At 38.1% G+C, this 25,256-nt stretch overlaps 2 protein-coding genes across 8 annotated transcripts in view; both read left to right on the forward strand.

Moving 5' to 3' along the window:
• LOC132104209 (CUB and sushi domain-containing protein 3-like) overlaps positions 1–15,383 on the forward strand; it is a 435,094-nt gene extending 419,711 nt beyond the window's left edge. For all 5 annotated transcript variants that reach the window (XM_059509502.1, XM_059509503.1, XM_059509504.1 and 2 more), the window contains 8 exons: positions 1,398–1,509; positions 4,986–5,165; positions 6,294–6,359; positions 6,844–7,002; positions 10,939–11,051; positions 12,381–12,468; positions 12,619–12,754; positions 13,092–15,383. In XM_059509502.1, coding sequence (XP_059365485.1) covers positions 1,398–1,509; positions 4,986–5,165; positions 6,294–6,359; positions 6,844–7,002; positions 10,939–11,051; positions 12,381–12,468; positions 12,619–12,754; positions 13,092–13,251 — 1,014 coding nt within the window. In that variant the 3' untranslated portion in view covers positions 13,252–15,383. The remainder of the gene's footprint in view (positions 1–1,397; positions 1,510–4,985; positions 5,166–6,293; positions 6,360–6,843; positions 7,003–10,938; positions 11,052–12,380; positions 12,469–12,618; positions 12,755–13,091) is intronic.
• Positions 15,384–24,117: 8,734 nt separating this feature from the next.
• The window catches only part of LOC132104210 (double-strand-break repair protein rad21 homolog A-like), a 7,973-nt gene continuing 6,834 nt past the window's right edge, over positions 24,118–25,256 (forward strand). For 2 of the 3 annotated variants that reach the window (XM_059509507.1, XM_059509509.1), the window contains exon 1: positions 24,118–24,241. The gene's annotated coding sequence lies outside the window, so the exon portion shown is untranslated. Of the gene's footprint in view, positions 24,249–25,256 lie in introns of all 3 variants that reach the window. The other variant, XM_059509508.1, reaches the window with a different exon arrangement.

The raw sequence follows: 25,256 nt of genomic DNA on the forward strand, positions 1-25,256 counted from the left end.
TCGGAGTCACAAACCATTTTTTTACTAGTGCCAAAGATCTTTTATTGTTTCTCTGAAGATAGAAATTAATACAGTGGTTGGAATAACAATTAAATTTTTAGGTGACCTATTTCTTTAGTCTTCAAATTTAATGGTTAAAAAGAACACATTTGCCTTCAAATAAAGATTTCATATCTTCCTTCATGAAAGCATTCTTGATGAAAATTGACGTTTCTCAAAACACTTCAGACAAACTGCTTGTACAAACTACAAATTATTATTAAGACCTCTCAAGACTTTTCCACTTGAGGAGTGGTGAAATGTATGCCTGGATGTAATAACCACCACAGAACCACTCGAAAAGAGAGCAAAAAATCTACTTCTCACTAGTGCAAATTAATCTGATTGCATTTTGTCAGAGGAGCAGGACAGAGGGGTGAACTGAGGGAGACATGAAGAGAGAAAAACAGCAACTCAGTGACTGCTGAGAAAGAGCGTTTATCACCAAGATGTGCTGGCATTAAGAATTCAAGTCGTTTCAGTAGCAGAGGTCAAGCCCTGCAGAGGCTTCATGAAACGGCTAAATATCATCCTTTCTATATTCGTAAATCATTCGTCTTGCCTCGAGAAACAGGAGCCAGTCAAGCTCTTTTGCTTTCCAGGGCTTAATTATGTTGGAGTCGGTGAGAGGAGATATCGCTCACCACAGATAAGCGCCAATGTCCATGGCTCGTCAACCGTGTTCACAGTTAGCAGGGACATGTTAATCAATTAATGTGCTAAGCCCACATGCCACTCTGTGACACATTGATATTTTACTTCCCTCGTATGTATACTAAAGAACAGCCCACACTCACAGGCATATATGCAACCCTTTTTATGTCCCATGTCCTTGCTGATTATAAAATTCAGTAGCCACGTTCACATGAGGAGCGCTACATTACTGTATATATTATGGAAATTAATGCCACTTTATCACCAGTGATCCAGAAGGAAGGTCACAGTGGCCTCCTAAGTGCATGTACTTGTGATTACATTAGCTGTAGGTAAGTACCATATATGAGAATATTCACACGACGTTAGCACACATCCATTTGAGCTTTAAGAGAGCAAGTCTGGGAAGCAAATGGCGTACAATGATGCAGAAGGAACCTGAAAGATGTGAAATTTCAAGCAACACCTTTGCAGTCATGGTATTTTGTAGCATCTGACCTCAGGAATGAAACTCTGTCATTCAAAAACTGCAAGTATTAGATAGTTATGTGAGCACAGTGTGTGTGTGTGTGTGTGTGTGTGTGTGTGTGTGTGTGTGTGTGTGTGTGTGTGTGTGTGTGTGTGTGTGTGTGTGTGTGTGTGTGTGTGTGTGTGTGTGTGTGTGTGTGTGTGTGTGTGTGTGTGTGTGTGTGTGTTTTCTGTAGGTTGGAAGTATGGTGTCTTTCCAGTGTCAGCCTGGACACCTGCTGCAGGGCTCCACCACACGGCTTTGCCAGGCTGACCTAACCTGGAGTGGGACCCAGCCAGAGTGCATCCGTAAGTGTTCTCCATAACACATCCATGGGAATCTGTTAAAATACTAGTTTATATTTGTGGGTGAAGTTTCTCATTTATAAAGGTCAATGCAGAATGTATTTGTATAATTAAGCTACAGAGAAATGGGACGAGTACAAGTCAAAGCTAAGACCAAAAGAGACTTGAGTTCATGTTCAGACAAAATCCACATGCTCCCGAGTTCATCACAAGACCAAGAGCTTGAAAATATGGTCTTGGACTTGGCCTTGAGTCAGAGTCCAAGACTATAATTTCATGCTCTTGGTCTTGGCACTCAAATCTGAGTCCAAGACCATCGTTTCTTGTTTTTGGTCTTGTCTCGTCCATCAAGTCCAGTACCATCATTTAATCCTCTTGAGCTTGGTCTCAGTTGTAAAGTCCTAGTCCATGAGTCTGAGGCCATTATTTCATGGTCTTTGTCTTGGACCTAATTCTGAGTCCAAGATCATCATTTCAGGTCTTGGACTCGCAAAAAAATAACAGCTATTAACACTAACAAAATACGTAAAACAGCTTTAAGCTTTTAAAGCTTTAAGCTTTAAAAATAAGTTTTAAGACTGGATTTAAAAACAGCAAGTGTCTGGGACTGCCGCTTGTGTGTCCCTGTTAACAGACGAGCAGCAGCATTTTGTACCATCTGTAACCATTTAAGGGAATCATGATTGATACCTACTGTACATAGAGGCCATTACAATAGTTAACATGGGTCGAGATAAAACCATGTATAACCCTTTCAAAATCATTGAAAGACAAATCAATTAACATCAGTTAATTTGCATTTGAGACACCATATGGCCAGTTATTTTGTGTTTTTGCTCTGCTAATGACAGTAGTTCAAGCAAGTTCATATTCATTACAACTGTTCATTTCACAACATCAATCACATGCTATTAAGTCTAAAGTATTCGTTCCACTGAAGAGGACATGTTTATTTCTGTTCTTAAATTAACATCAGAAGAAAATATGGTGGAAAAAGCACTGGATACCTCTTTATGAACACAATCTTTTTCAATATAGGCTTTTACGATGCAACATAAAATACTAAGGTGAACTACTCGCCTGTTGTTTGAAAAAAGATGTATGGGCTTGATAGAGGTTACTTTTTTTAGATGTTTATAGCTATAGTTTCTGTTGTATTGATTGCCATTTAGATGTAAATATGCTGTCCCTCCTCTGATAAATTATAATCCACAACCATCAAATGATGTCATAATTCTCAGTGGCAAACTCCTGATAGTCATTTTATTCTTTGTGATTGATATTAAAGGAAATACTCCACATAGTAAGCCAGAAATCACTTTATTTTCTGTAACAAGCTGCAGCTCAGTTACAAGGCAGGAACACTGTCATTGTGAAAACACTATGTGAGTTAAACACACTGTGAATATTGCTCATTGCGTGAACTAGCAGTGTGAAAATCTGACCAATGTATTGCTTCTCTGAAGTTCATTTGAATCGATGATGTACATACTCAACCATACTAAAAGAGAATCACTTATCTCATATTGTCTGAAAGAGGGAAGATTAATGTTTCCCACACAATGGCCACTTGAGTTGAATTGCTTCTGAATTATGTGGGTGATATATGTCAGAGTGATACCCTGACTGCACTCCCCTGATTGACTTCATCAAATGACAAATCACTGATCTCTTAGTGATAAAGGTACGTCTGTTCTCTTAGAGGGTTAAAGCAGACTTACTCCTTCAATAATCCATTTTAATTACTTTGTTAAAAATAAAATGCTTCATTTATTTAGTTACAATAGCAACAGGTATTTTTTTTTTATCTTATTAGTGTGTTTGATCTTTCTCTGACTGTAAAAAATATACACAGCAAGTGCGTGTATCTTTATATATGTCATCATAAAGTTGAATTTCAAATCCGTTCCCTGTAAGCCTTTCTAATGTAAAATACCCCTGACATCAACTCAGTTTATTTAAAGTGAATGAAGATGATTCACTCAGGACTGGTGGGTTATCATGGTGGGCTACGAGGCTTGTGATTGTATTATGTCCATTTACAAAAAGAAGCTTTAAAGCAGGCTGAAGTACGAGAAAACAGCTGGCTTCCAATTTCACAAGACAGATTGCAATTCAGTTGATGCATTTCTAAAGCTAATTACATTTTGCATCATGCCACTGAGTTTTTTTCAAAAATTAGTAAATTAAAGAATGAGATAGCATGGAAGACACAGCAGTTTCCCCCACTTAATTGTAAATCTATGATAAAACAGCTTTTGTGTGCTTGCACCTAATCACACCATTTTTTCCCCCAAGAATAATCTAAATCATTCCGTAATTACACACTGTAATTTTGTTTACACAGAGCAGTTGGCTACTCACAGAGTCAGGCTGAGTGCTAAATCGTCTTTCTCATTCTCCTCTTTTATTTTACACAGAATGGGTTAATGACTGGTTGCCCTTTCCATTAGCGTTCCACTAGATTCGTCTCCAAAGAAATCATGTTTTGTTTTTTTCTTGTGGACTATAATCATATAATTTATAGCAATGTAAAGTTTTGCCATGCAGACAAGTAGTGTGATTATGTAAAAAATACATTCATTATATACATTTATTAAGTTATTTATTTTGGGGGGAAAAAAACTGAGATAATTGTGTTCATATCAATTATTTGCACAATTTGGGGAAAAAAATATTTTATTTTGCTATAAGTAAATATGTACTTGTGTTAGTTTTAGTATCATGATTTTATTCACAATACATCAAATCATACATAATTTAAAAATGTATTTTGGCTTTTGGTATCAGTATTAGAAAAGAACATCCAGTCATTTCTCCAGATTAATTTAGTATGTATAACAATATGAATTTAATGTCAAAGATGTTTGTGGCACATTTTGATTTACATTTTCTCAATAAATGAGCAGAATGTATTGCAATAAACCCTGCACTCTCATACTATGCAAATAATTTAACTGGAAAACGTAATAGTTTCTTTACCTGGTTACGTTCTTTTCTTTTGTGGCTGTACTGTTGATGTAGTGATCATGGATAGAAACCCTTATCAAAGTCTTGGATAAAAGAACTGGGTCCAGTGCACTGACCCAAAACCTCAATCTGGCTACTTTTGATCAAAGTCATAGTGATGGTGGAGCTGTTGGAATGACTGAGTGAGCATTGGCTTGTGTTTGATCTGCTGGTGTGACAGGTAAAGGTGCGCTACCTTTAAGTGCCGTCTGCCAGCATGCATCAACGTCTGCCACACTCAAGGGTCTCCGCCAGCTTTTGTAGGCACAGGAATATGGCGGTGTCCACTACTGAGGGAGAGAGCATGGATGTTAAAGAAACATGCCATGTTGTCTTAAAAGTTCAAACTTTATTTTGATTTTGCCCACTGAAGTTTGAAGTCTGATTATAAGAGGACCGAGGCTGTTTGCTGGATAGTTCTTTCATTTCTTTTGTTTCTGTTTTTCAATTACTCTTTGTTTCCTTTGTAGCCCACAGTTGTAAACAGCCAGAAAGTCCTCCTCATGTGGATGTCGTGGGTATGGATCTACCTTCCTATGGTTACACACTCATCTACACCTGCCAAACCGGCTTCTTTTTGTCTGGGGGCTCTGAGCATCGGGTCTGCAAGTCCGATGGAACCTGGACTGGGAAGATGCCTGTGTGTCGAGGTATTAAGCACTTCACATTATCTGCCAGCATTTTTAACATTCGCATGTGACCTTAAAGACATTTAAAATGTTACAAAAGATTTATATTTAAGAATAGTTCTTTTGAACTTAATATTTAAAGAATCTTGAAAAAAACGTTTGCTTTTAGCATTTATAATATTAAGAATTATTTCTTGAACACAAAATCAAAATCATTAGAATGATTTTTGAAGGATCATGTGACTCTGAAGACTGGAGTAATGAATGCTATTGTAATGATAAATTACATTTTACAATATTTTCAATAATTATTTTAAATTGTAATGATATGTCACAATATTATTTTAGTTTAAGTAAATGCAGCCTTGGTGAGAGCTCATTTTACATTTACAACTTATAAACAAGTACTAAATTGTTTAAGTATTAAAGTGTTTTCATTTCTTTTCGTTCACATAGAACACCACCAAGAGCCTCCCTCAAAAAAATAGTTAATGATATCCCTAATTTCATAGCCTTTTCTCTATTTATGTTTAAATGTAGAAATTAAATGTAATTGATTTGTCTAATCTCTATTATGACACGTTTTGTTAAACCAGACATCATATCACCTTTCTGATAACTGTGACTTTCCACGTCCTGCCCAAGTGAGCATGCGCTCAGGTGGGGTGCCGGAGCAATAGCATGTGGCCAGCATGCTGCAGTGCTGTGATTTTATGTTCCTCATCTTGATCCTGCAGCTCCAAGCGCTGCCCCAGCAGCCAGAACATGCCGCCATGCATGCACACAGCTGTACACTTCAGGCTTTCCAGTAATTACTGCACATAAACAGATGTGATTGTCTATAAAAAAAAAATTATAATTCCCGAGTGGTCGACACAGAGCTTCTCCAAACTGTGTTTCTCCCTCATTTTCTGCGCCTGTCATAAACAGCCTCCATTTGAATTTTCAGTTATGCTGCTTGATATGTTGACCAGATCACCCCCTGCTGTCTGCAGTCACCTGATTTTTCTTAGTGAAAGGGAAGAAAGGAGGCACACTGTTGCCTGGGGATGTTACTGTATGCATGAAATGATAAAAGTGGTGACAATTTGATCTGTCAATCTTTTTTAAGAAAAATGCTTTTATTCATTTTTGCTATTTCTTTCCCAGCGGGTTCCAAACTCTCTGAAAAACCTATTAAACCAGTCCCAGGAACACCGAGTCCGAAGCTAAATGGTGGGTGCAATGTTATTATGAAATGGGGTTTCATTTGAGAGACCACTTATGAGTGTTAAGTGCACCTCATTTAGGATGCATAATTTTGGCTGAACATCTCCTCTATTTGGCCACAGAGAGCAATGTTACCTTAAACAGTTGCTATCCATGATGTATTCCAGACCACAGCCCCAGGAGGAGGGGACTAATGAGGAGAAAACGGGTTACAGTTAGTTTGACTGTAAAGTAGTCTGGCAGCTGCAAGAAACTCGACTAGAATCACAAGATCATCCTACTGAACTTTGCCAGACTTTCTTAGAGCATACTGCATGTCTTACATTTATATGCTTAGAGAGCAAGATTAAGTAAGAGACAAGATGTGTGTGAGCATTATGTATTCTAGAATATGATATGTCCAGAGATATATATGACTAATACTGAATAATATTATTTTAATAATATTATGAATAACATTAAATGTGCCTTTCATTTTTTTTATTCACAGTTCCTGATGATGTATTTGCCCCTAACTATGTCTGGAAGGGCTCATACAACTACAAAGGAAGAAAACAACCAATGACTTTAAGTATCACAAGCTTTAATACATCCACGGGTAGAGTTAACGTCACATTAATAAGCAGCAACATGGAACTACTGCTTTCAGGTTGGTTTATTGTTAAACTCTGCAGATCTACTGAGCTAACAAAACCTTTTGGTTACGTACACAACCATTGTTCCCTGATAGAGGGATTGGAGAAATCATGTTGTGACGAAATTAGGGGTGTAACTTGGGAGCCCAATCATCTCTGAGTTTAAGAGAAAATGCCACTGAAAATTGGCTAGTGGATTTTGCATGCTGAGCCACTCCCAGTGCATACAAGTATATAAGACGACAGCAAGGATCCACTCATTAGGTTTTATGCTAAGGAGCAAAGAACGTGTTCTGGCAACAGCAAGTGATTCAAGATTGTGGCATGGGGACATAACGTCTCAGTTCCCTCCATCAGGGAACAAAGGTTATGTATGTAGCCTGGCAGAACGATGGGGAAGCAAACCTTTGGGAAAAGGTCACTACGGAGACCACATCCTACCTGTAGGGAGGTGATATGTGGAGATACTGATATGGACTGACCCAGGGGGCATTACTACATGTGGAATGGGTCTCTGAGGTAGGTCCTACCTTAGAGTTTGGATGGAACAACTGCCAGAAGAGACTGACATAGCGGATCTGTCAAGGGAAGACACAGGTTTACTGAGAGGGAAGAAACGAGGGAAGAAAGGTGATTGCATCCCTGTGTGAGGAGGAATGGTGCAGCAAGCAAGACACCGAGCTAGTTCTTCCTACCAATTAACTGTTACCCAACACTTTTTTACCAATTAACTGTTCCCCAACACTTATTTACCATCTCTGGGGGCAGCGCTTGTATTTTCCGAGTCGTGGGAACCTTGGGCACATATACAGGCCGGGGTCTCAGGACAACGTGAGAGTAGGCCAGCCCAAATACAAGGCACTCTTCACTTACCAAAAATGCTTGGAGGTCCCCGACCCTCTTGATGTAAGTGAGCGTGATCAGAAGCGCTGTCTTAAGAGATAAGAACTTCAGCTCATCTGCATCTAGTGGCTCGAAGGGACCCCTCTAAAGTCCAGCCAGGACAACAGAGAGATCCCAGGAGGGTATCAGGGGTGTTCTAGGAGGATTCAACCTTCTGGCACCCCTCAGGAACCTAAAGATCAGGTAATGCTTTACCAGGGACCAGCTGTCCACTACATTGGGATGTGCTGCAATAGCAGCAACACACACTTTCAAGGTGGAGGGTGACAGCCTAAGGTCCTTCCTTAGGGGAATGCACCAAGGAGGGGCTGTCGCAAAGAGCATGAGATCTGAAAATAAGGTTGAGATGGGCCAGTAAGGCGCAACCAATAGGACCTGTTCCTCATCCTCCCTGAACTTGCACAGTGTCTGTGTGAGCAGGCTAACCGGGGGAAATGCATACTTGCACACAGAGCCCGGGGCCAGCTGTGTGCCTGTGCATACGTGCCCTGGGGGGCCTGGGTCAGGGAATAGTACAGCTGGTAGTGGGAGGACTTGTGGGAAGCAAACAGGTCCACCTGAGCTTGCCCGAATTGACTACAAATCAGCTGGACCACTTGGGGATGGAGTTGCCATTCTCTGGGGAAAGTGAGCTGTCGTGAGAACTCGTCGGCTGCACAATTGAGCTCCCCTGGATTGTGGATGATGCGCAGCAACTTGAGCCATGTCTGACTCCAGAGGAAGCAATAGCGGGCAAGTTGTGACATGCGATGTAATCGTAAACTGCCCTGTCGGTTGATGTACGAAACAGCCACAGTGTTGTCTGGCTGGTTGTCCAGCAGCAGCGGCCAGAACTGGCACAAAGCTAGATGCACATCATCGAAGGTAGTGAGGATGGAAGAAGGAGACGAGTGGCTTCTAGATGTAAAAGGGGCCGTCCACAACAAAGTCACTTCCTCATGCACCTACGGGAAGAAAGGAACCAGAATAGAAAGCAGTTGTGATCTGTGCTTCACACTGAGAAAACCAATTGTCCAGCCACAAGCACTCAAGGCTGGGCGGTGTATTCACCTCCAACCTGATGCTCACAGATGCCCGGGCAAGCATGGCTGTCAACATTGGGTCCTATTCAGTGGTGGCAAAAACACCCAAGGAGGGAAGCCCCGCCAAGTCTTCATCCTCAGAGGTCAATAGCCCATCCTGCAATGCTGCAATTGACATCTGATCACCGGCAGCACACCGAATGAAATGCCGGGACCACCATAAGACAGACCAATAAAAGCGCTCAGCAGCCACACAGGACAAGCGCTGCAGGAGGAGTGTGAGGTCTGTGGGGCGTGGCCGGTGGAGAAGCTCTCACTGTCACCCTCAAATCTCTCAAAGCGCTAACCGGCAGTCCTCTGCTCGTGGCAGAGAAAACGGGATGGGTAGTGAAAGAGGTGTCTGCTCTTTTCCCTTCAAGAACAGAGAGACGCAATCGCAATGTTGCCATGGTTATGCTCTGGCAGTGTGTGCATGAACAATCCAAGTCTTCAGCGAGCTGACGCCCAGACATAGAAGACAACGCTCGTGGCCTTTGTCAGAGGACTGGAAACGACCATTTCCAAGAGAACACGGATGAAACAGCATCTTTAAAAAGACACAAATTATCCATGATTTGCTCTTTTCGCAAATCTGCTCTTTGAAATCTGCTAGTTGAAGCACCTAGGGCAGGGATAGGCAACTCCAGTCCTGGAGGGCCCCTATCCTGCAGAGTTTAGCTCCAACCCTAATTAAAGACACCTGAATAAGGCAATCAGTGTTTTCGGGATTACTAGATAGATACAGGCAGGTGAGTTTTTATGAGGGCTGAAGCTAAACTCAGCAGGATAGTGGCCCTCCAGGACCAGAGTTGCCTATCCCTGACCAAGGGGATTCGCTGAAAGGGACACCGCTGTTCGCGCCATACTGCCAACTAGAACACTTTCCCGGCACACAGCAAATAAATGGCTTGGTGGAGTATAATGGTTTTTCATACAACCACTTGGCTCCGAAGCAAAAGTCTAATGAGTAGATGCTCACTGCCGCCTTGAGTAGTTCAGCATGCAAAATCTACTAGCTAATTTTCATTGGCGTTTTCTTTCAAACTCAGAAGTTAGACCCCTAATGTCGTCACAACATAACTTGTATTTTCAGAGATAGGGAACACATTATAATACAGGCATACAAACAGAGGTAGGAAACATAAAAATTAAATTCAATTAAATTGAAATGTAAAATTAAATTAAAAATCAAATAAAAAAATTTAATTTATGCATTTAGCAGACGCTTTTATTCAAAGCAACTTACAGTGCACTCAGGCTATCAATTTTTATCTATCATGTGCTCCCGGGGATTCAAACCCTCAACCTTTTACTTGACAGTGCAGTGCTCTACCAATTGAGCTACAGGAACACTAGGACATAACATAAGGACTGTGTGTTCCTACTATTACAGAATTTGATACGGCACATCAGAGTAAAATTAAACTAGACCACTAATGAGTTAGATCATTAGACTGACTGTATTACCTTCCCCTCACAAGTCTTTATACAGCTGAAATATGCTTTACATCATCTAATTAATCTTAGATGCTGCTATTGGCCAGCCATCAAGAATAATCACTGGTGAATAAACCACTAGTCACTCATGTGAAAAATGGACTTGTCGTAATGATAATGTGATCATAACGATGGGAGCAACAGCAAAACCATCAACTGATTAGTCATCAGCCAGTTGAAGGACAGTGGAATCTATCTGTTCACCCAAAATGCTGGAATCCCATTAGCCATCTCTATATGTTTTCAGTTAGGTTCTTGTTTGTAGTTTAGAAAGTGGGCAGTTAGGTCAGGAGGAGTGCTTGTTGACAGAGCAGTGTCTATGTAATGCAGGGCTTGTGAATACTTTTATTTTGTGGTCAGACTATGACCATAGAATGTGTGCATTTCTGCAGTTAGAGAGAGTGACCAAGACAAGAAGAGAGCAATAAGAGAATGAAATGTGTACATGAAACATGTAGACAGCTGTCTGCTCTCTATTCTCTGCCTTAGGTGTCTACAAGAGCCATGAAGCACGTCTGATGCTGCTGGTGTATCATGTGAAAGCATCCTCACCCACCACACTCAGCAAGATCAAAGAAGAGCAGTGGACCCTGGATGGATTTGTATGTGCACATGTGTCTTGTTTTAGTGCCATTATCATTTTAGGTTGTTTTGTACAGAAGAATACAGTGTTATATACTAAAATGCAATGGTGGATAAAGTACACGCGTCCTGTATTTGAGTTAGAATACAGATACATTGATTAAGTATTGCTCCAGTGAAAGTACAACTATATCACATTTTTACCAGGATTATTATAGTTAACTAAAAGTGAAGCTTAAATTAAAGCCATAAAACATTTTCATTACTTGAAATAAAATAAACATTAACGGAAATTCTTATTTTAATTTAGTTTATCTTAACTTAAAACTAAAATAACTAAAACTATCACTGAATTAAAAATGTATGTTAACTAAATAGACTTATTAAAAAATAACAATGACAAATGAAAAAATAAAACAAAATTACTTAAATTTAACCAATTACTAAAATTAAAACAGAAAATCTTTTTTTTTTTAATTGTATAAGTATTAATAAAAACTATAATAGTATCTTAAAACTAAAATAGCACTGACTTCTACTTCAGTAAAAGTACAAAGTAATCAACTACTACAATCATATCCATGGGTGTACTGGCCATCTGGAGCACTGGGACATCTCCTGCTGGCCTGATGGTCATTTTGGTCTGCTGTGCAGTCAGCTTGACGTGTGATAGGCTGATATGCAGCTAGGAATGAATTGATGGACCTCTCAGAATCTACTAAACAGGCAATCTCGGTTTGAAAATGACACTACCACATAACCCAACCTCAGCAACACACTGTCTGCTTGGCTGGAGGCTATATCTTCGACAATCGTGCAGCAGCAAAGGTGGCTGGGATGGAGTCAAATTCCCAGCCTGAATTATTGTCTCAGTCCACCACTGATCATATCAGTTGAGTTAAAAAACTAATAATTAAATACGTTTTGTGAACCAGTTCAATCATCTCGAAAGACTAAGAATGATTATTTACCAATCAAACATGACTACCTGGTTCTGACAGCAGGTGTTGATTTCTTCACTTCAGAATAACAAGGAAAGCCATGTTTTTTCTGAAACATACAGTAGTGAAGAGAAACATCAAATATCATGCTTTAGAATGTAGTAACATAAAAGTTTCAGATAATTTAATGAACTTAAAATTTACTGAAGTATAGTTATGGAATTAAAAATAATAATAATCATTAACTATTCACCATTAATAACTAATAAGATATTTCAGCATGTTGATCATTTCTTTGTCAGTTTATCTTTTATTTTGATAATCTGTGTGAGCAGTAGTAATTGTAAATGGAAAATATATTCCCATTGGTCTGCAAGGCAATTGATCTGTTTGATTGTTTTCCGGCAGGTGTCTGCTGAACCAGATGGGTCCACATATGTCTTTCAAGGCTTTATACAGGGTAAAGACTACGGGCAGTTTGGCCTGCAAAGGCTAGGTATGGGAATCCATCTTGATATTTTTTTCAATGTAAAATATTTTATCCCACCCTGTATCATCAATGTTTAACAAATTTTGGCCAAAAAAAAAAGAGTTACTAAAACACAAATGCATACAAAAATTAAAACGAATTCTCGATCTCTTGCAGGTTTGAATATGTCGGAAAGTAATAATTCTTCAAATCCACCACATGGTACAAACAGTAGCTCTGTGGCCATAGCAATCCTTGTGCCTTTTTTTGCCCTGATATTTGCAGGCTTCGGATTTTATCTCTACAAGCAGCGGTGAGTCTTGCTGTCTGTCCTCATTTGTCAAAGTTTGTTTCTGGAGTTGTTATTCTAGACAGATCAGAACAAATTTAAAAATTAGTCTCTGACCAAATCATCATCATTTGTTGCAGAATGGAAAGAAATAGATGGTGACAGATACTGTCTTTAGAGACAGAATTAGCTTATTTGCAGGTTATTGAAAGTGATCATAATTAGATGCTACCTTTCTTCCCTGCATGATTCCACGTACCCGCTGCCACTCGACGTCTTTCCAAACTCTCAAAGCTGCTGCAGAATTTATTCTAATGACGCTCTGATGTCGTGTCTTGTGTGTGTTGTATCGCTCTGACAGGACTACTCCAAAAACCCAATACACAGGCTGTTCAGTTCACGAGAACAACAACGGGCAGGCCGCCTTCGAGAACCCCATGTACAACACCAACGCAAAGTCCTCGGAAAGCAAAGTTGTCCGATTTGACCCCAATCTGAACACAGTCTGCACAATGGTATAATTAGGTCTGCCTGACTCGAGAACATCTGTGGAGTTTAGTATTTTTGCCTTGTTTTTTTTAAATGGAGGTGGAAACAGTCACATAACAGTTATGGACGGATTTGTCTGAGACTCACAGAGGATGTCTAGCACAAACGCTGTTGCCCTTCCTCTGATATATAAAGCACACTCTTCAGGAACCATTTGACCATGTGCGTCCGCGAAAGACATTATCATGGGGGATTTTTTTTGAAGACTCAATCAAAAAAGCTTCTTCATGATGGAAAGCATGAAGAGATTCTTCTGCTTCCTTATTCTCACTCCGTGAGTGCTTCTTCACAGTTGACTGGGTATTTTTTTAGGGGAAAGGGATCTGTAAATCTACTTGCATATATATGAGGAGCCTTCATCACCTATATTTTTGTGCTATATATTACCACATGGGAAAAGCCAAGAGAGAACTATTTTAGCAAGAGTTTATGACGAGATTCCCATCGACCGATACATTATTTCCCTGATGGTTTTGTATGGTACGCAAATGTTTATTTACAGCTCATTCTCAGTCATTCCTTTAGCTTTGGTTCCTAATGACACCAGTCATCTCTGTGACTGGACGTTGCAGCATTCTGTAATGTATGATGTGTTTGGGTAAAACAAGAGAGAAAATGTGTGGGAAAAGTGGTGTGTCGTTACCTCCTGAGGATTTTTTTTTTTATAATTGTTATAGATCTTTGATATTCAGTATGTGTGTCTTTTGATAAGCCACCTATCTTCAGAATACGCTGTAGGACAAATGTCAGCATTTTGACCTGAAGCCTCCAGACTTTTTCTTTTCTATTTATTTTTAATTGGTGTTTCAGTGCGGAAGTGTCATTGAGCTCCATTTGTATTTGGGAAACAAATTTGATATGATAATTTGGTTATAATTATAACAACTTGCCATTCTTATTACTGTTATTATATAAAAATTTGTATAAAATGAAATGCACTTGACATTTATACAGTATACTTTTATATAAACCTCAGATTACATACAGTAACAGACAAATGCATGTTTCTTAAGGTATATTGATATATGGTGGCAACAATATGAGCATATCTATCGTGTACATACGGCCCATGAAACACTTTTCCAGTTATGTCTGACCTTGTTATGTTTTAAACTACATACATTCATAAAATCAGCAGCAGAAGTTGGTTTGGTTAACCTAAACAAAGTTATTATGAAGGAAATGTAGACATTTCACATTGTCAACATGAGAGGCACACTATATGTGGTAGGAGATGAAGTTATGAACACTTTTTGTCATAAAAATCAGGGTCAGACACAGTTGGTCATGTGCTTCCAGGCCTGCAAGCTGTGAGATTCATTCCAGTGCCTTCTAAAGTACTTACCACCACATTTTCCTAAACATATTATACCGAAAGGATATTGAAAATAATTGTGAATGTGATATTACAGTCCATGTAGGCTGTTGTGCATTGGCAGGAGTGAATGCTGCAGTCTTCAGGAGGCTATGCTGACATCACTGTCCTGGAGTTCCAAAATCCAACAAACCGACCTGTGATATTTTCTGCATTATTTTTTGCACTCGGCCATAGGGATTTGCAGTCTTGCACGTCATTGATATTACTGATTTATTTTAATCCATTATTTATCTCTAGGAATTGTTTTAAATACATGGCAGATTTTTACACAGTGCCTACCAAAAAACCATGTGACCCAGGTCTGCTGCTTCCCCAATTCCTCTACTCATTCCTCATCTCTGCCATATAGTTTATGTATTTTAATTTCTCCCCACCAAGGAAATATATGGTTCAGATATTCCGTTTTATCCAACACTGTTGCCCGTGTGAGACATTTTAAGTTCCTCCGCCAGTCTGAACTTATTTGCCAACAACAGCTTTTGAAATAACTGACTGCAATAAAAGAAAACCAACATTTATGATAAAAAAATAGACACTTTTCGATCAAACAGATGAATATTTGCAGTACAGCTTGGTACTCCTCCCATGTTAATGCATTCAAAAGAAATATAAAAAGAGTTTAAAAAAATAATAAAAAAGTTTTGTAAAGAAATATATTTTTGTGAAGAAATTATTTGTAAAATGTATGAAACTATTATGTAAATTTTCAGTGCAATGTAAGATTAAAAAGGCTAATTCCTTTTGTAATCGGTGTTCTGTCTTTTCATAGTTTTGATGATCTGGAGCATTTACTCAAGGTTTTTCTTGTGGAATGAGATCAATAATGAAATGTGGGCTGCAAAGATAAGCCAAATATCAACAGGCAAAAGATATCATGTTTCAAAACATTTTCTTAATATTATTCAAATAACCCATCAGATCCATCTCATAAACTCAGTGTGAACGTTGTTCTGCACACAACATGACTGATTAGAATTTCACAATTAAACGTTCCTGTTTACCCCCTGCTTAAATGTCACACTTGTTGGCTTCAGTTGCATTTGTGTTGCTATGCAGCCACTTGACTGACACCTTCTATCACAATTTGATGCATTGAGTGCAGGAGTTAGAAGCTGCTGAAATCTCTGTAGGGTGGAGCAGTCTCATTTCCCCTTTGACACTGTCTTAATTGCAGTAGCTATTTGTAAATTAATAAACTCCACCCATGACAGCAGGGATTGACACATCCATCAAGTGCCAATGTTGAACTGTGCCTCATACTATTTTGGCTGATCACAAGGAAGAAGATACTCCCAGCAAACTTCTGAAGAGCTCACAATATTGTTTTCCTGTGGCCCATGAGGAAATTAAGGGTGTAAGTATGTGACCTAAATGCTGCCATTTTTGCTTCTTTTAAAACTTTTGAATGTTAATTGCAAAGATGTTTTTTTCAGAACACATAGTTATGTTTTAAAGATGGTGTTGCATACTTGGAATTTGTGCAATAAGTAGTGAACAAACACACCCAGAGCTGTGGGCAACAATTTTTTAGGTCCACCCACGTTCCTAGAGGCCCCCAACACTGCACATTTTGCATCTCTCCTTTGTCTGACACACCCAGATTTTGGAGTTTTTACTAATGAGCTAATGATCTGAATCAGGTGTGTTTGATTAAGGTGACATGGAAAACATGCAGTGTTGGAACCACTGAAGTATGGCATCTACCAGCAGGGATGAACTGCTGAATCTAACCTTACAAATTACCCCCTAGTGTGAATTCTAATATAAATTATATTTGTCAATTCAATTGCATGTGTTTAATCAAAAAACATGCCACAATGTGAGAAAATAAATCTTAAATATTTATAAATATTTAAATGCATTTTAAGATTTCTATGTCTGTGTTGAGCTGTAAAGGCCTAAATGTTATTTGTGTGTGAAAATACAAAAGATGATGACTACATTATTTTTGTTTTCCTCAGCAAATTCATTTTGTTAGAGCTACAGTATTATTGTATGGGGGGCATGAATCAAGGTAGGATTATAGAATATAGATTTTTCCCTGCTCTCTGGAAGGAAGATGAAAGAGAGTAGATGAAACAAACTCAAGAAGTGCTCTGTTCTTGAAGGTATAGATTCCTGGCACAAGACAGACCTTGAAATACTGTAACATATATTTGATGAATGTAAGACCAATTCCAGTATGGCAAGAATTCAAACAAGGTGAAACACTGCTGAGGTGCAACTGAGGGAACAAGTAATTATAATTATAACATAATTATTATACTGCTTCCAGTGCTAAAGTTTTCTTTATTATTATTAATAAAACATACTGTTGACACTATTAATGTGTTAATCCTAGATTAACAATAGTCTGTTTCTAGAAGAAGGAAAATATAGAATTTAAAATATTAATATATAAAACTTCCCCTAACACATTCTATAGGCTATTTATGAGATCATTTTAGCCTATATTCACAACGTAAACTTCATCAGCATAAAACTGTGCCAATGCACACGTTGCATAATAGTCAAGTTACCTTTAACACTTGTTTCAAAGCAGCTTAAAAGTAATAATAAAAAAAGAAAATTATGTAAACTTCATCAAATATGAGACAAATTTTAATACAGATACAAAGCAGCTCTACAAAGACAGAGTCACATTTAGCTTAAGTCAGTTCAGTGTTGATTCGGTTCAGTTCCAATAACTGTACAGTTCATCAATTATTAAATGAGTTAATTTCTCTTGACAGAAGCTCTACAGAAGACAATAGTGTTGTAACTCAGCTTGAGTCAATTCAGTGTTGATTCAAATTAGTTCATTTCAGTTCAAACAGTGTCCATTTTGCAAAATGCATCAATTATGAAATGAAATTGAATCAGTTATAAAGCAGCTCTAAAACCCATTGTAACACACCTAAGGATAAAAAACATGGTTTGTTGTTTTTGTTGTACATTTTGATGTGTAAATATATATTTGGTTTAATTGTGCATTTTCTCATCAACCTAAATATTAATTGTTGAATTAAGTTTAGTGACATTTTAGTCAAAGTGACTAACATAATGGATATGAAATGAAAAAATATTAGATTAATACATTTAAAGGGTATTTTCGCCAAAAGTCAAACACTATGACAAAAAAATAATAAAAAATTGGGCTGTCAGCAGGTGACTGACAACTATAGTGTATGATTGTTTCATCTTCATCTCCACCAGCAGGTTTTAATGCTCCCTCCAAAATCCCAATTTAACCCTCCAGTATAAACTTGCAATATTTTAATCTCCAAAGTAACAGAAAGCCACTTCAGAACATGAAAATGCAGTAGTATAATCCTGTAGTCTAATGCTTATACTTCTGTCACAGTAGTGCTGAGGTTCATGTCCGCCCTTTCATCTCACCACGGACACGTTTTATATCACAACAGCTTCAAGCGTATGTACTCTTTGAGACGAACCAGCAATTTTTCTCTTTCTACATCATTTCACGCCAATACTAAGATCAAGGTTACTGGTGAAAGTTTTCCTTTGCCACAGTAAACTGGGAGATGACACCGCAGCATTTTGCTCCTAGCATACCACTTTAAAGCCGGACACTAAAGGGGATAAAAGAATCACAGGCATAGAGAGAGCTTAGAGTACAAAGCACAAGAGTGAATGTGATATCCAAGACAGACTCCAGCACTTATTTACTTTCAGATTTAAATCATTTTTCATTCACCCTTTCTAATACATAGCCTTCTGGAGAGCATATTTTGCCTTGACCTGTTCGTGACAGAAGCAGCAGTGATAGCAGATTCCTGAAAAAAAAATTGTTTGAATCTGATGTTTTAAAAGAATGATTTGATCTGGCTCACAAAAAGTCTGGAATGCATTTCCCAAAAGCATTGGGAGTCTAAGTTGATCATGAAGACTCAGTAACTGTTTTCAGTAAATAGACCATATCAGGATATTAAATTTAACCATATCAAACCATATTAAACTGAAAACAAGCCTGTGAGAGATAGACGATGGCATGCAATGTATAGAAATCCTAGATCAGTCATTTTCATAACTCGTCTTACAAAACAGTTTTATGGAATTTTTGTGTACTGAAAGTAATTTTTTAGCTGAACAATCAGTTCTGCACAATTATAAATAACTATACAATCCATCAAATGCACTGTAATTCTATCCCTCACAGACTCATTTTCATTCCTTTAAAAACTATAGCGCTACCCTGACAAAGGTCTATTATTGCTTAAATATGTCCCAGTTCACACAAAGCTATGACTTGAGAAGACTTGATCTTCTGAAACAAAATATGAAATAATGGTCTCAGCTTTCAAAGTCAAACAATAAATACCGTTTTGGCGCACTTAATGTGGCGTACAGTAAATTGTAAAATGTAGTTTTTCAGTTAAAGCCAAAGCCATTGAAAAACAGAGTTAAGACAAGCTTTGATCTCACTGGTGTCGTCGCGTGGTCACATGGTTCTTTTGTTATCTAGATTAGAGACAGACGTGGGCCTAAAAGGTATGGTCCTTTAGTGGCTTCAGTCATTTTTATCCTTGAGAATTTTGTTTTGTCAAACTAGGTGACTTCTCTTCCTCTTTTGCTCCTCTCACCTGTGGACTCCCTCAATGCTTGATATTGGCACCCTCCCTTTTTTCCCTGTACATGCTTCCTCTGGGTTCCATTCTAAGAAGGCATGGGGTGTCTTTTCATTTCTACACTGACGATACCCAGATTTATTTACCTATTAAGAGAAATTATCCTTCAGCACATACTGTAGTACCTTACTAAAGTGCTAAACTAAACTCTACCTAGCTCAACATTTTGTTTACGTTAAATGAAGCTAAAACAGAGGTGATTGTTTTCAGTCCTACTGATCATTCTCAGGTTACCAGCTTAGATCTGGGCAGCTTATTGGCCTTCAGATTTTCTTGTGTGCGAAATCTGGGTGTCCTTCTTGATGAGTAATTTAAAATTGGACAAACATATCTCTTTTGTAATTGGTTCGTTTTTACCAACTCCGTTTGTGTCTAAAGTCAAACACTTTTTAAATGCTATGACGTTAGATAAAAAAATCTTATCCCCTTATGTGTACAGTATATACATATGAAATTATATTGAGAAAAACAAAGTAAGAAGATACAAGTGTAAAAACAATACTAACATTTTTAACTTTTACGTGTTTGGGCACCCATTCACTTGCAGTAAGGGATAGTTCACCCAAGCATTTCTGTCATCATTTACTCACTCTCAAGTGATCCAAGCTTGTATGGGATTCTTTCTTCGGTTGAACATAAAGGTTTGGAGTATCTATTGAATGAAGCTTGAGCTCCAGTCCCCAATTCATTGTACTTGGCTGGAAAAGAGTGACCAGCACCATCTATACCTATATTTACTCCTTTCAGGTTCAACAGTAGACTGAAAGTCAGGTTGGGAACAACATGAGGATGAGTAATTTTAATTTTGTGGGGTAAACTGTCCCTTTAACACCTTACTCTTGCTCTGCTGTGTAGAGGAAATCACTCAGTCATGAGTTTTCATCTCTGGCATGCCTTGCGATCACCATTCCTGTGTGTCTACAGCAGATCCCATACTGTTGTTCTCATTTCCCACTGGCTGCAGATTCAGATTGCAAATTCACTCATGGTTACTCAAGAGAGCGTGTGCAGATGTCTTCGCTGTGCTTCTGTCTTTCGTCTGCATCTGCCTGTGTCCGTGCGCTAATTAGATTCTTGGCCTGATTAAACACACTGAGCTTGAACCTCAGCTGTGACAATGACAGGCCCATCCAGCCCTGGATGAGGACATGACCCGCAAAAGGGCAGCTAAAAGACAATTCAGCAAAACGACTGATCAAGACGGATTGGCAGAGTCTTGGTGAAGGAGAGATAGAGAAGTTTCTCTTCCATTGTTGCTCAAGGTCACTTTCCTTTCCGCTTGCTGAAGAACAAGTGTCTCCTGCCCTGAGACTTGATGGATGTCTCATTCTGGGCTGACACTGTGGGCACCATATGAGAATAAATGCATGACAAAGCCCTCAACACTAAAGCTCACAAGAGAGTTATGATCATTTCCAATTAAAAGTAATCAATTCAGTTGTCTTGGAGGAGTAATGGAAATTCATATTCTCAGACTAGGAAACCCCTCACCCTAAAGGTAATATGCTGGAAATTATTGTCCCTATTCATTCCCCAAAGCACCAGTGATTTATACAAAATACTTTAAGAGGTGGTGCTATTGTCATTAAATGCAAAGGACAACCTAAGGGCATCATGCATGGCTCATATGCACCGAACAGCAGAACACATTCACCTTAGGTTCACTCTACATGAAGGTGTTTCTATACAATATGTGTGTTTGACATAAATACATTAAACACAAACATTGCATATATATTTATTTGCAATTGATATGCTTGTTAATTTGTCTAGATTAAATGAAAAACCCATGCATTTCCATATCTCTTTATCTGAAAGGTTATAAAATATTAGGTCAAGTTTAGGTTTGGTACATTATCATTTTACATATTCCAAAAACAAAGTTACAGCAGGACAGCATCTTGCCAAGTAACTCCCAGTTATATACAGTAAACATATAATCTTAAACTTTCCTTTCAACACATGCCACCCTATAAACCTCTATCCAAATTTACACTACACTTGCAATAGGTTTGTTCTCAAATAAATACTAGAAAGTAGTAAATTGCCAAGCAGGTTTAATTTCTTGGCACATTTAAAGTTTATTTCAGGGAAATGGCAATTTGTTGAAAGGCAGAGTGTCCTGCTGCAAACAAACCTTTATTCCTTGCTATTCCGTACTTCTACACAATAGCATAAATGTAATCAAATCTATTTAAGTCCAACACAGTTTGGCATTAATGTTTAGAACACTGCATCGTGGTTCTTTATCATTTAACCTTATTTGACACAAGAACTGCTCTGTTCAGAGACACTTGGGTGAAAAAACACCTAGTTATGTGTGGTTCTTCATTTTTCTTACAGAAACAAATGTCATGTATTTTTTTATTAATTAATTATATATACAGGTGCTGGTCATATAATTAGAATATCATCAAAAGGTTTATTTATTTCAGTAATTCCTTCAAAAAGTTAAACTTGTATATCATATTCATTCATTACACACAGACTGATATATTTCAAATGTTTATTTCTTTTAATTTTTATGTTAATAACTGACAAATAAGGAAAATCCCAAATTCATTATCTCAGAAAGTTAGAATATAGTGAAAAGGTTTAATTCTGAAAACACCTGGTGCCACACTCTAATCAGCTAATTAACTAAAAACACCTGCAAAGCTTTTAAATAGTCTCTCAGTCTAGTTCTGTGGGCTACACAATCATGGGGAAGACTGCTGACTTGACAGTTGTCCAAAAGACGACCATTGACACCTTGCACAAGGAGGGCAAGACACAAAAGGTAATTGCGAAAGAGGCTGGCTGTTCACAGAGCTCTGTGTCCAAGCACATTAATAGAGAGGCAAAGGGAAGGAAAAGATGTGGTAGAAAAAAAGTGTATAAGCAATAGGGATAACCACACCCTGGAGAGGATTGTGAAACAAAACCTATTCAAAAATGTCGGGGAGATTCACAAAGAGTGGGCTACAGCTGGAGTCAGTGCTTCAAGAACCACTACGCACAGACGTATGCAAGACATGGGTTTCAGCTGTCTCATTCCTTGTGTCAAGCCACTATTGAACAACAGACAGCGTCAGAAGCGACACTCTTCAAAAAGGACTGGACTGCTGCTGAGTGGTGCAAAGTTATGTTCTCTGATGAAAGTAAATTTTGCATTTGCTTTGGATATCAGGGTCCCAGAGTCTGGAGGAAGAGAGGAGAGGCACACAGTCCACATTGCTTGAGGTCCAGTGTAAAGTTTCCACAGTCAGTGATGGTTTGCGGTGCCATGTCATCTGCTGGTGTTGGTCCACTGTGTTTTCTGAGCTCCAAGGTCAATGCAGCCGTATACCAGGAAGTTTTGGAGCACTTCATGCTGCTGACCAACTTTATGGAGATGCAGATTTCATTTTCCAACAGTACTTGGCACCTGCACACAGTGCCAAAGCTACCAGTATACCTGATTTAAGGACCATGGTATCCCTGTTCTTAATTGCCCAGCAAACTCGCCTGACCTTAACCCCATAGAAAATCTATGGGGTATTGTGAAGAGGAAGATGCGATATGCCAGACCCAAGGATGCAGAAGAGCTGAAGGCCACTATCAGAGCAACCTGGTCTCTCATAACACCTGAGCAGTGCCACAGACTGATCGACTCCATGCCACGCCGCATTGCTGCAGTAATTTTGGCAAAAGGAGCCCCAACGAAGTATTGAGTGCTGTACATGCACATACTTTTCATTTTCATACTTTTTAGTTGTCCAAATCCTTTCTTTGTATTGGTCTTAAGTTATACTCTAATTTTCTGAGATGCTGAATTTGGGATTTCCTTAGTTTTCCATTATAATCATCAAAATTACAAGAAATAAAGATTTGAAATATATTCGTCTGTGTGACATGAATGAATATAATATACAAGTTTCACTTTTTGAATGTTATTAGTGAAATCAACTTTTTGATGATATTCTAATTATATGACCAGCACCTGTAGCCTATATATAAAGACTCGACTGTAGAAATGCTTTAATGTGTTGAGGAAACCATGACCTGTCTTGATTCTAAAAAAAATTCACCACCATACTGGTAAAAAATTCTCAAGATCTGCAACAGATATCAAGCTGCATTAAGTGTATGTTTATTCAGAGTGCTTTATTCATCCATCCTGGAGGTAGTGAGAGGCAGAGAGTTAAATCCGTTACTAAGGATGGAGTGTGAGCACCATCTGGTGGCTATAAAATGGGATTTATGAACATTAAACTCAGAGTATAAAAATTATACATTAAAAACACTTATTTTGAAGACTCCGACTTCCATTGCAGGGTAATTTGTTTTCTTGTGTGTTTGTATATTTCCCAAGAGACCTCGAATCGTGAAGATTCTCTGATCCATGACAACTCAACTGGATTAAAGTTATTCATAAACATAAATCGTTTCGGTAACGTTAGATACTAAATATGTATAAATGCCGTTTTCGTTGTTCTTAGCCGTAGATTTCTCAGTTTCAAGATACTAAGCTAAAACAACGCAAGTTTTTGCTATAATAATCATTCTCGTCATAACATAAAAACAGCAGCTTGTTCTTCCAGAAAAAGTTATTTCTGCCTTACTAAATATAGGGCCCATTTTAATATTTGGCTGGGCGTTTCTCTCAAATATAATAATTGTCTGAATCTAGCTCAACTAAATGACATTCATAGAGGGAAAAACTCAAAATACAGCCTGTCCATGCAGATTTGTAATCATCAAAGTAGCATTTTGTTTTCATTCTTTTTTTTTTTTCTTTATCTTTTTTTCATGTACATTGCCTATTTTTGTCGTGCATATCTCATTAACATCCAGCTCGTTTTTAAATGAAGCTCACGGCGGGAGGGGGCGTCGCCATTTTGTTTGTTTTAGTGAAACTGTACAGTGGGAGGAGGGTGAGAAAGGTACCCTAGATACGGTTGCTAAACACGGAAAGCTACTATAGGACCGTTCCGCGTAAGTACTTTCGGCGAAAACATAACTAAAACTGGATCTAACTGCATGCACTGGAATCATAACCATTCGATTTCATCATGCAACTTGCTAGAATATTCCATTCCCCCTCCCCTACACCAGCGACGAAGGACAGACGCAGTGTAACATCACTTCTTTATGTTATCACTTAAAATGTCTTAATTAGCGCTAAAAATGACTTGTGTGGAGAATGCGTTTGGCGTCTTTGCGCATACAAAGCCCGAGGAAAATCCGCACCTTGCGCGCGCTGCAGTACAAATTCCAGGCAGATGTTGATCTCGCGACAGCAGACGGTTAGCTTGTTAGCTTTTCTTTTAGCTTCCAAAACATATGTCCTTTTTGTTACATTATTAACATTTATTACATTGATCACACATTTCGTCGAATATCAAATATTGTAATGACACCATTGTACGAGTTGAATAATAAAGGTGCAGGGGTGCGCTGATACTGACAGTCACACACCCATCTTTATGTATGTGCGGGGATATTTTGTAAAACGTGACATCTAGATAATTATTTTAATAAAAAAAAAATTTAATTATAATAAAATATAACTGTCAAATCATGCATTTTCACCTTTCAACAAGTATAACAAAAAAGAATACAGAACGTTAGTGTTAGAGGGTTATTTTTTTTATAAATAAAAAGAAAGCAAGAAAAAAAAAGAGAACGGCTACTGTTAGAGGGTCATTTTTATAATAATAATAAAAAAGTAGTTAGAAAAAGAAATAGAGTTCAAGTGTTAGAGGGTCAAGTTTTCTTAAATTTAAATAAAAGAAAACGTTATATAAAATAGAATAGAGAGTACTAGTGTTACATCTAACATATTATCAGTGAAGTCTTAATATAAAGGCAAGCTATAATTTTAACAACTGGAATTGCTAAAATTATTGTCTTTAATCTTATCTGATATTCCTAAAGATTTCCGATAAACACCCAACAAGGCAAGAAGACGCTTAAATAACAACTAGCGATTTCCATCAAGTTCGCTAAG

This window comes from Carassius carassius, chromosome 25, assembly GCF_963082965.1.
Source record: "Carassius carassius chromosome 25, fCarCar2.1, whole genome shotgun sequence".
In the NCBI taxonomy this organism is placed as follows: Eukaryota; Metazoa; Chordata; class Actinopteri; order Cypriniformes; family Cyprinidae; genus Carassius; species Carassius carassius.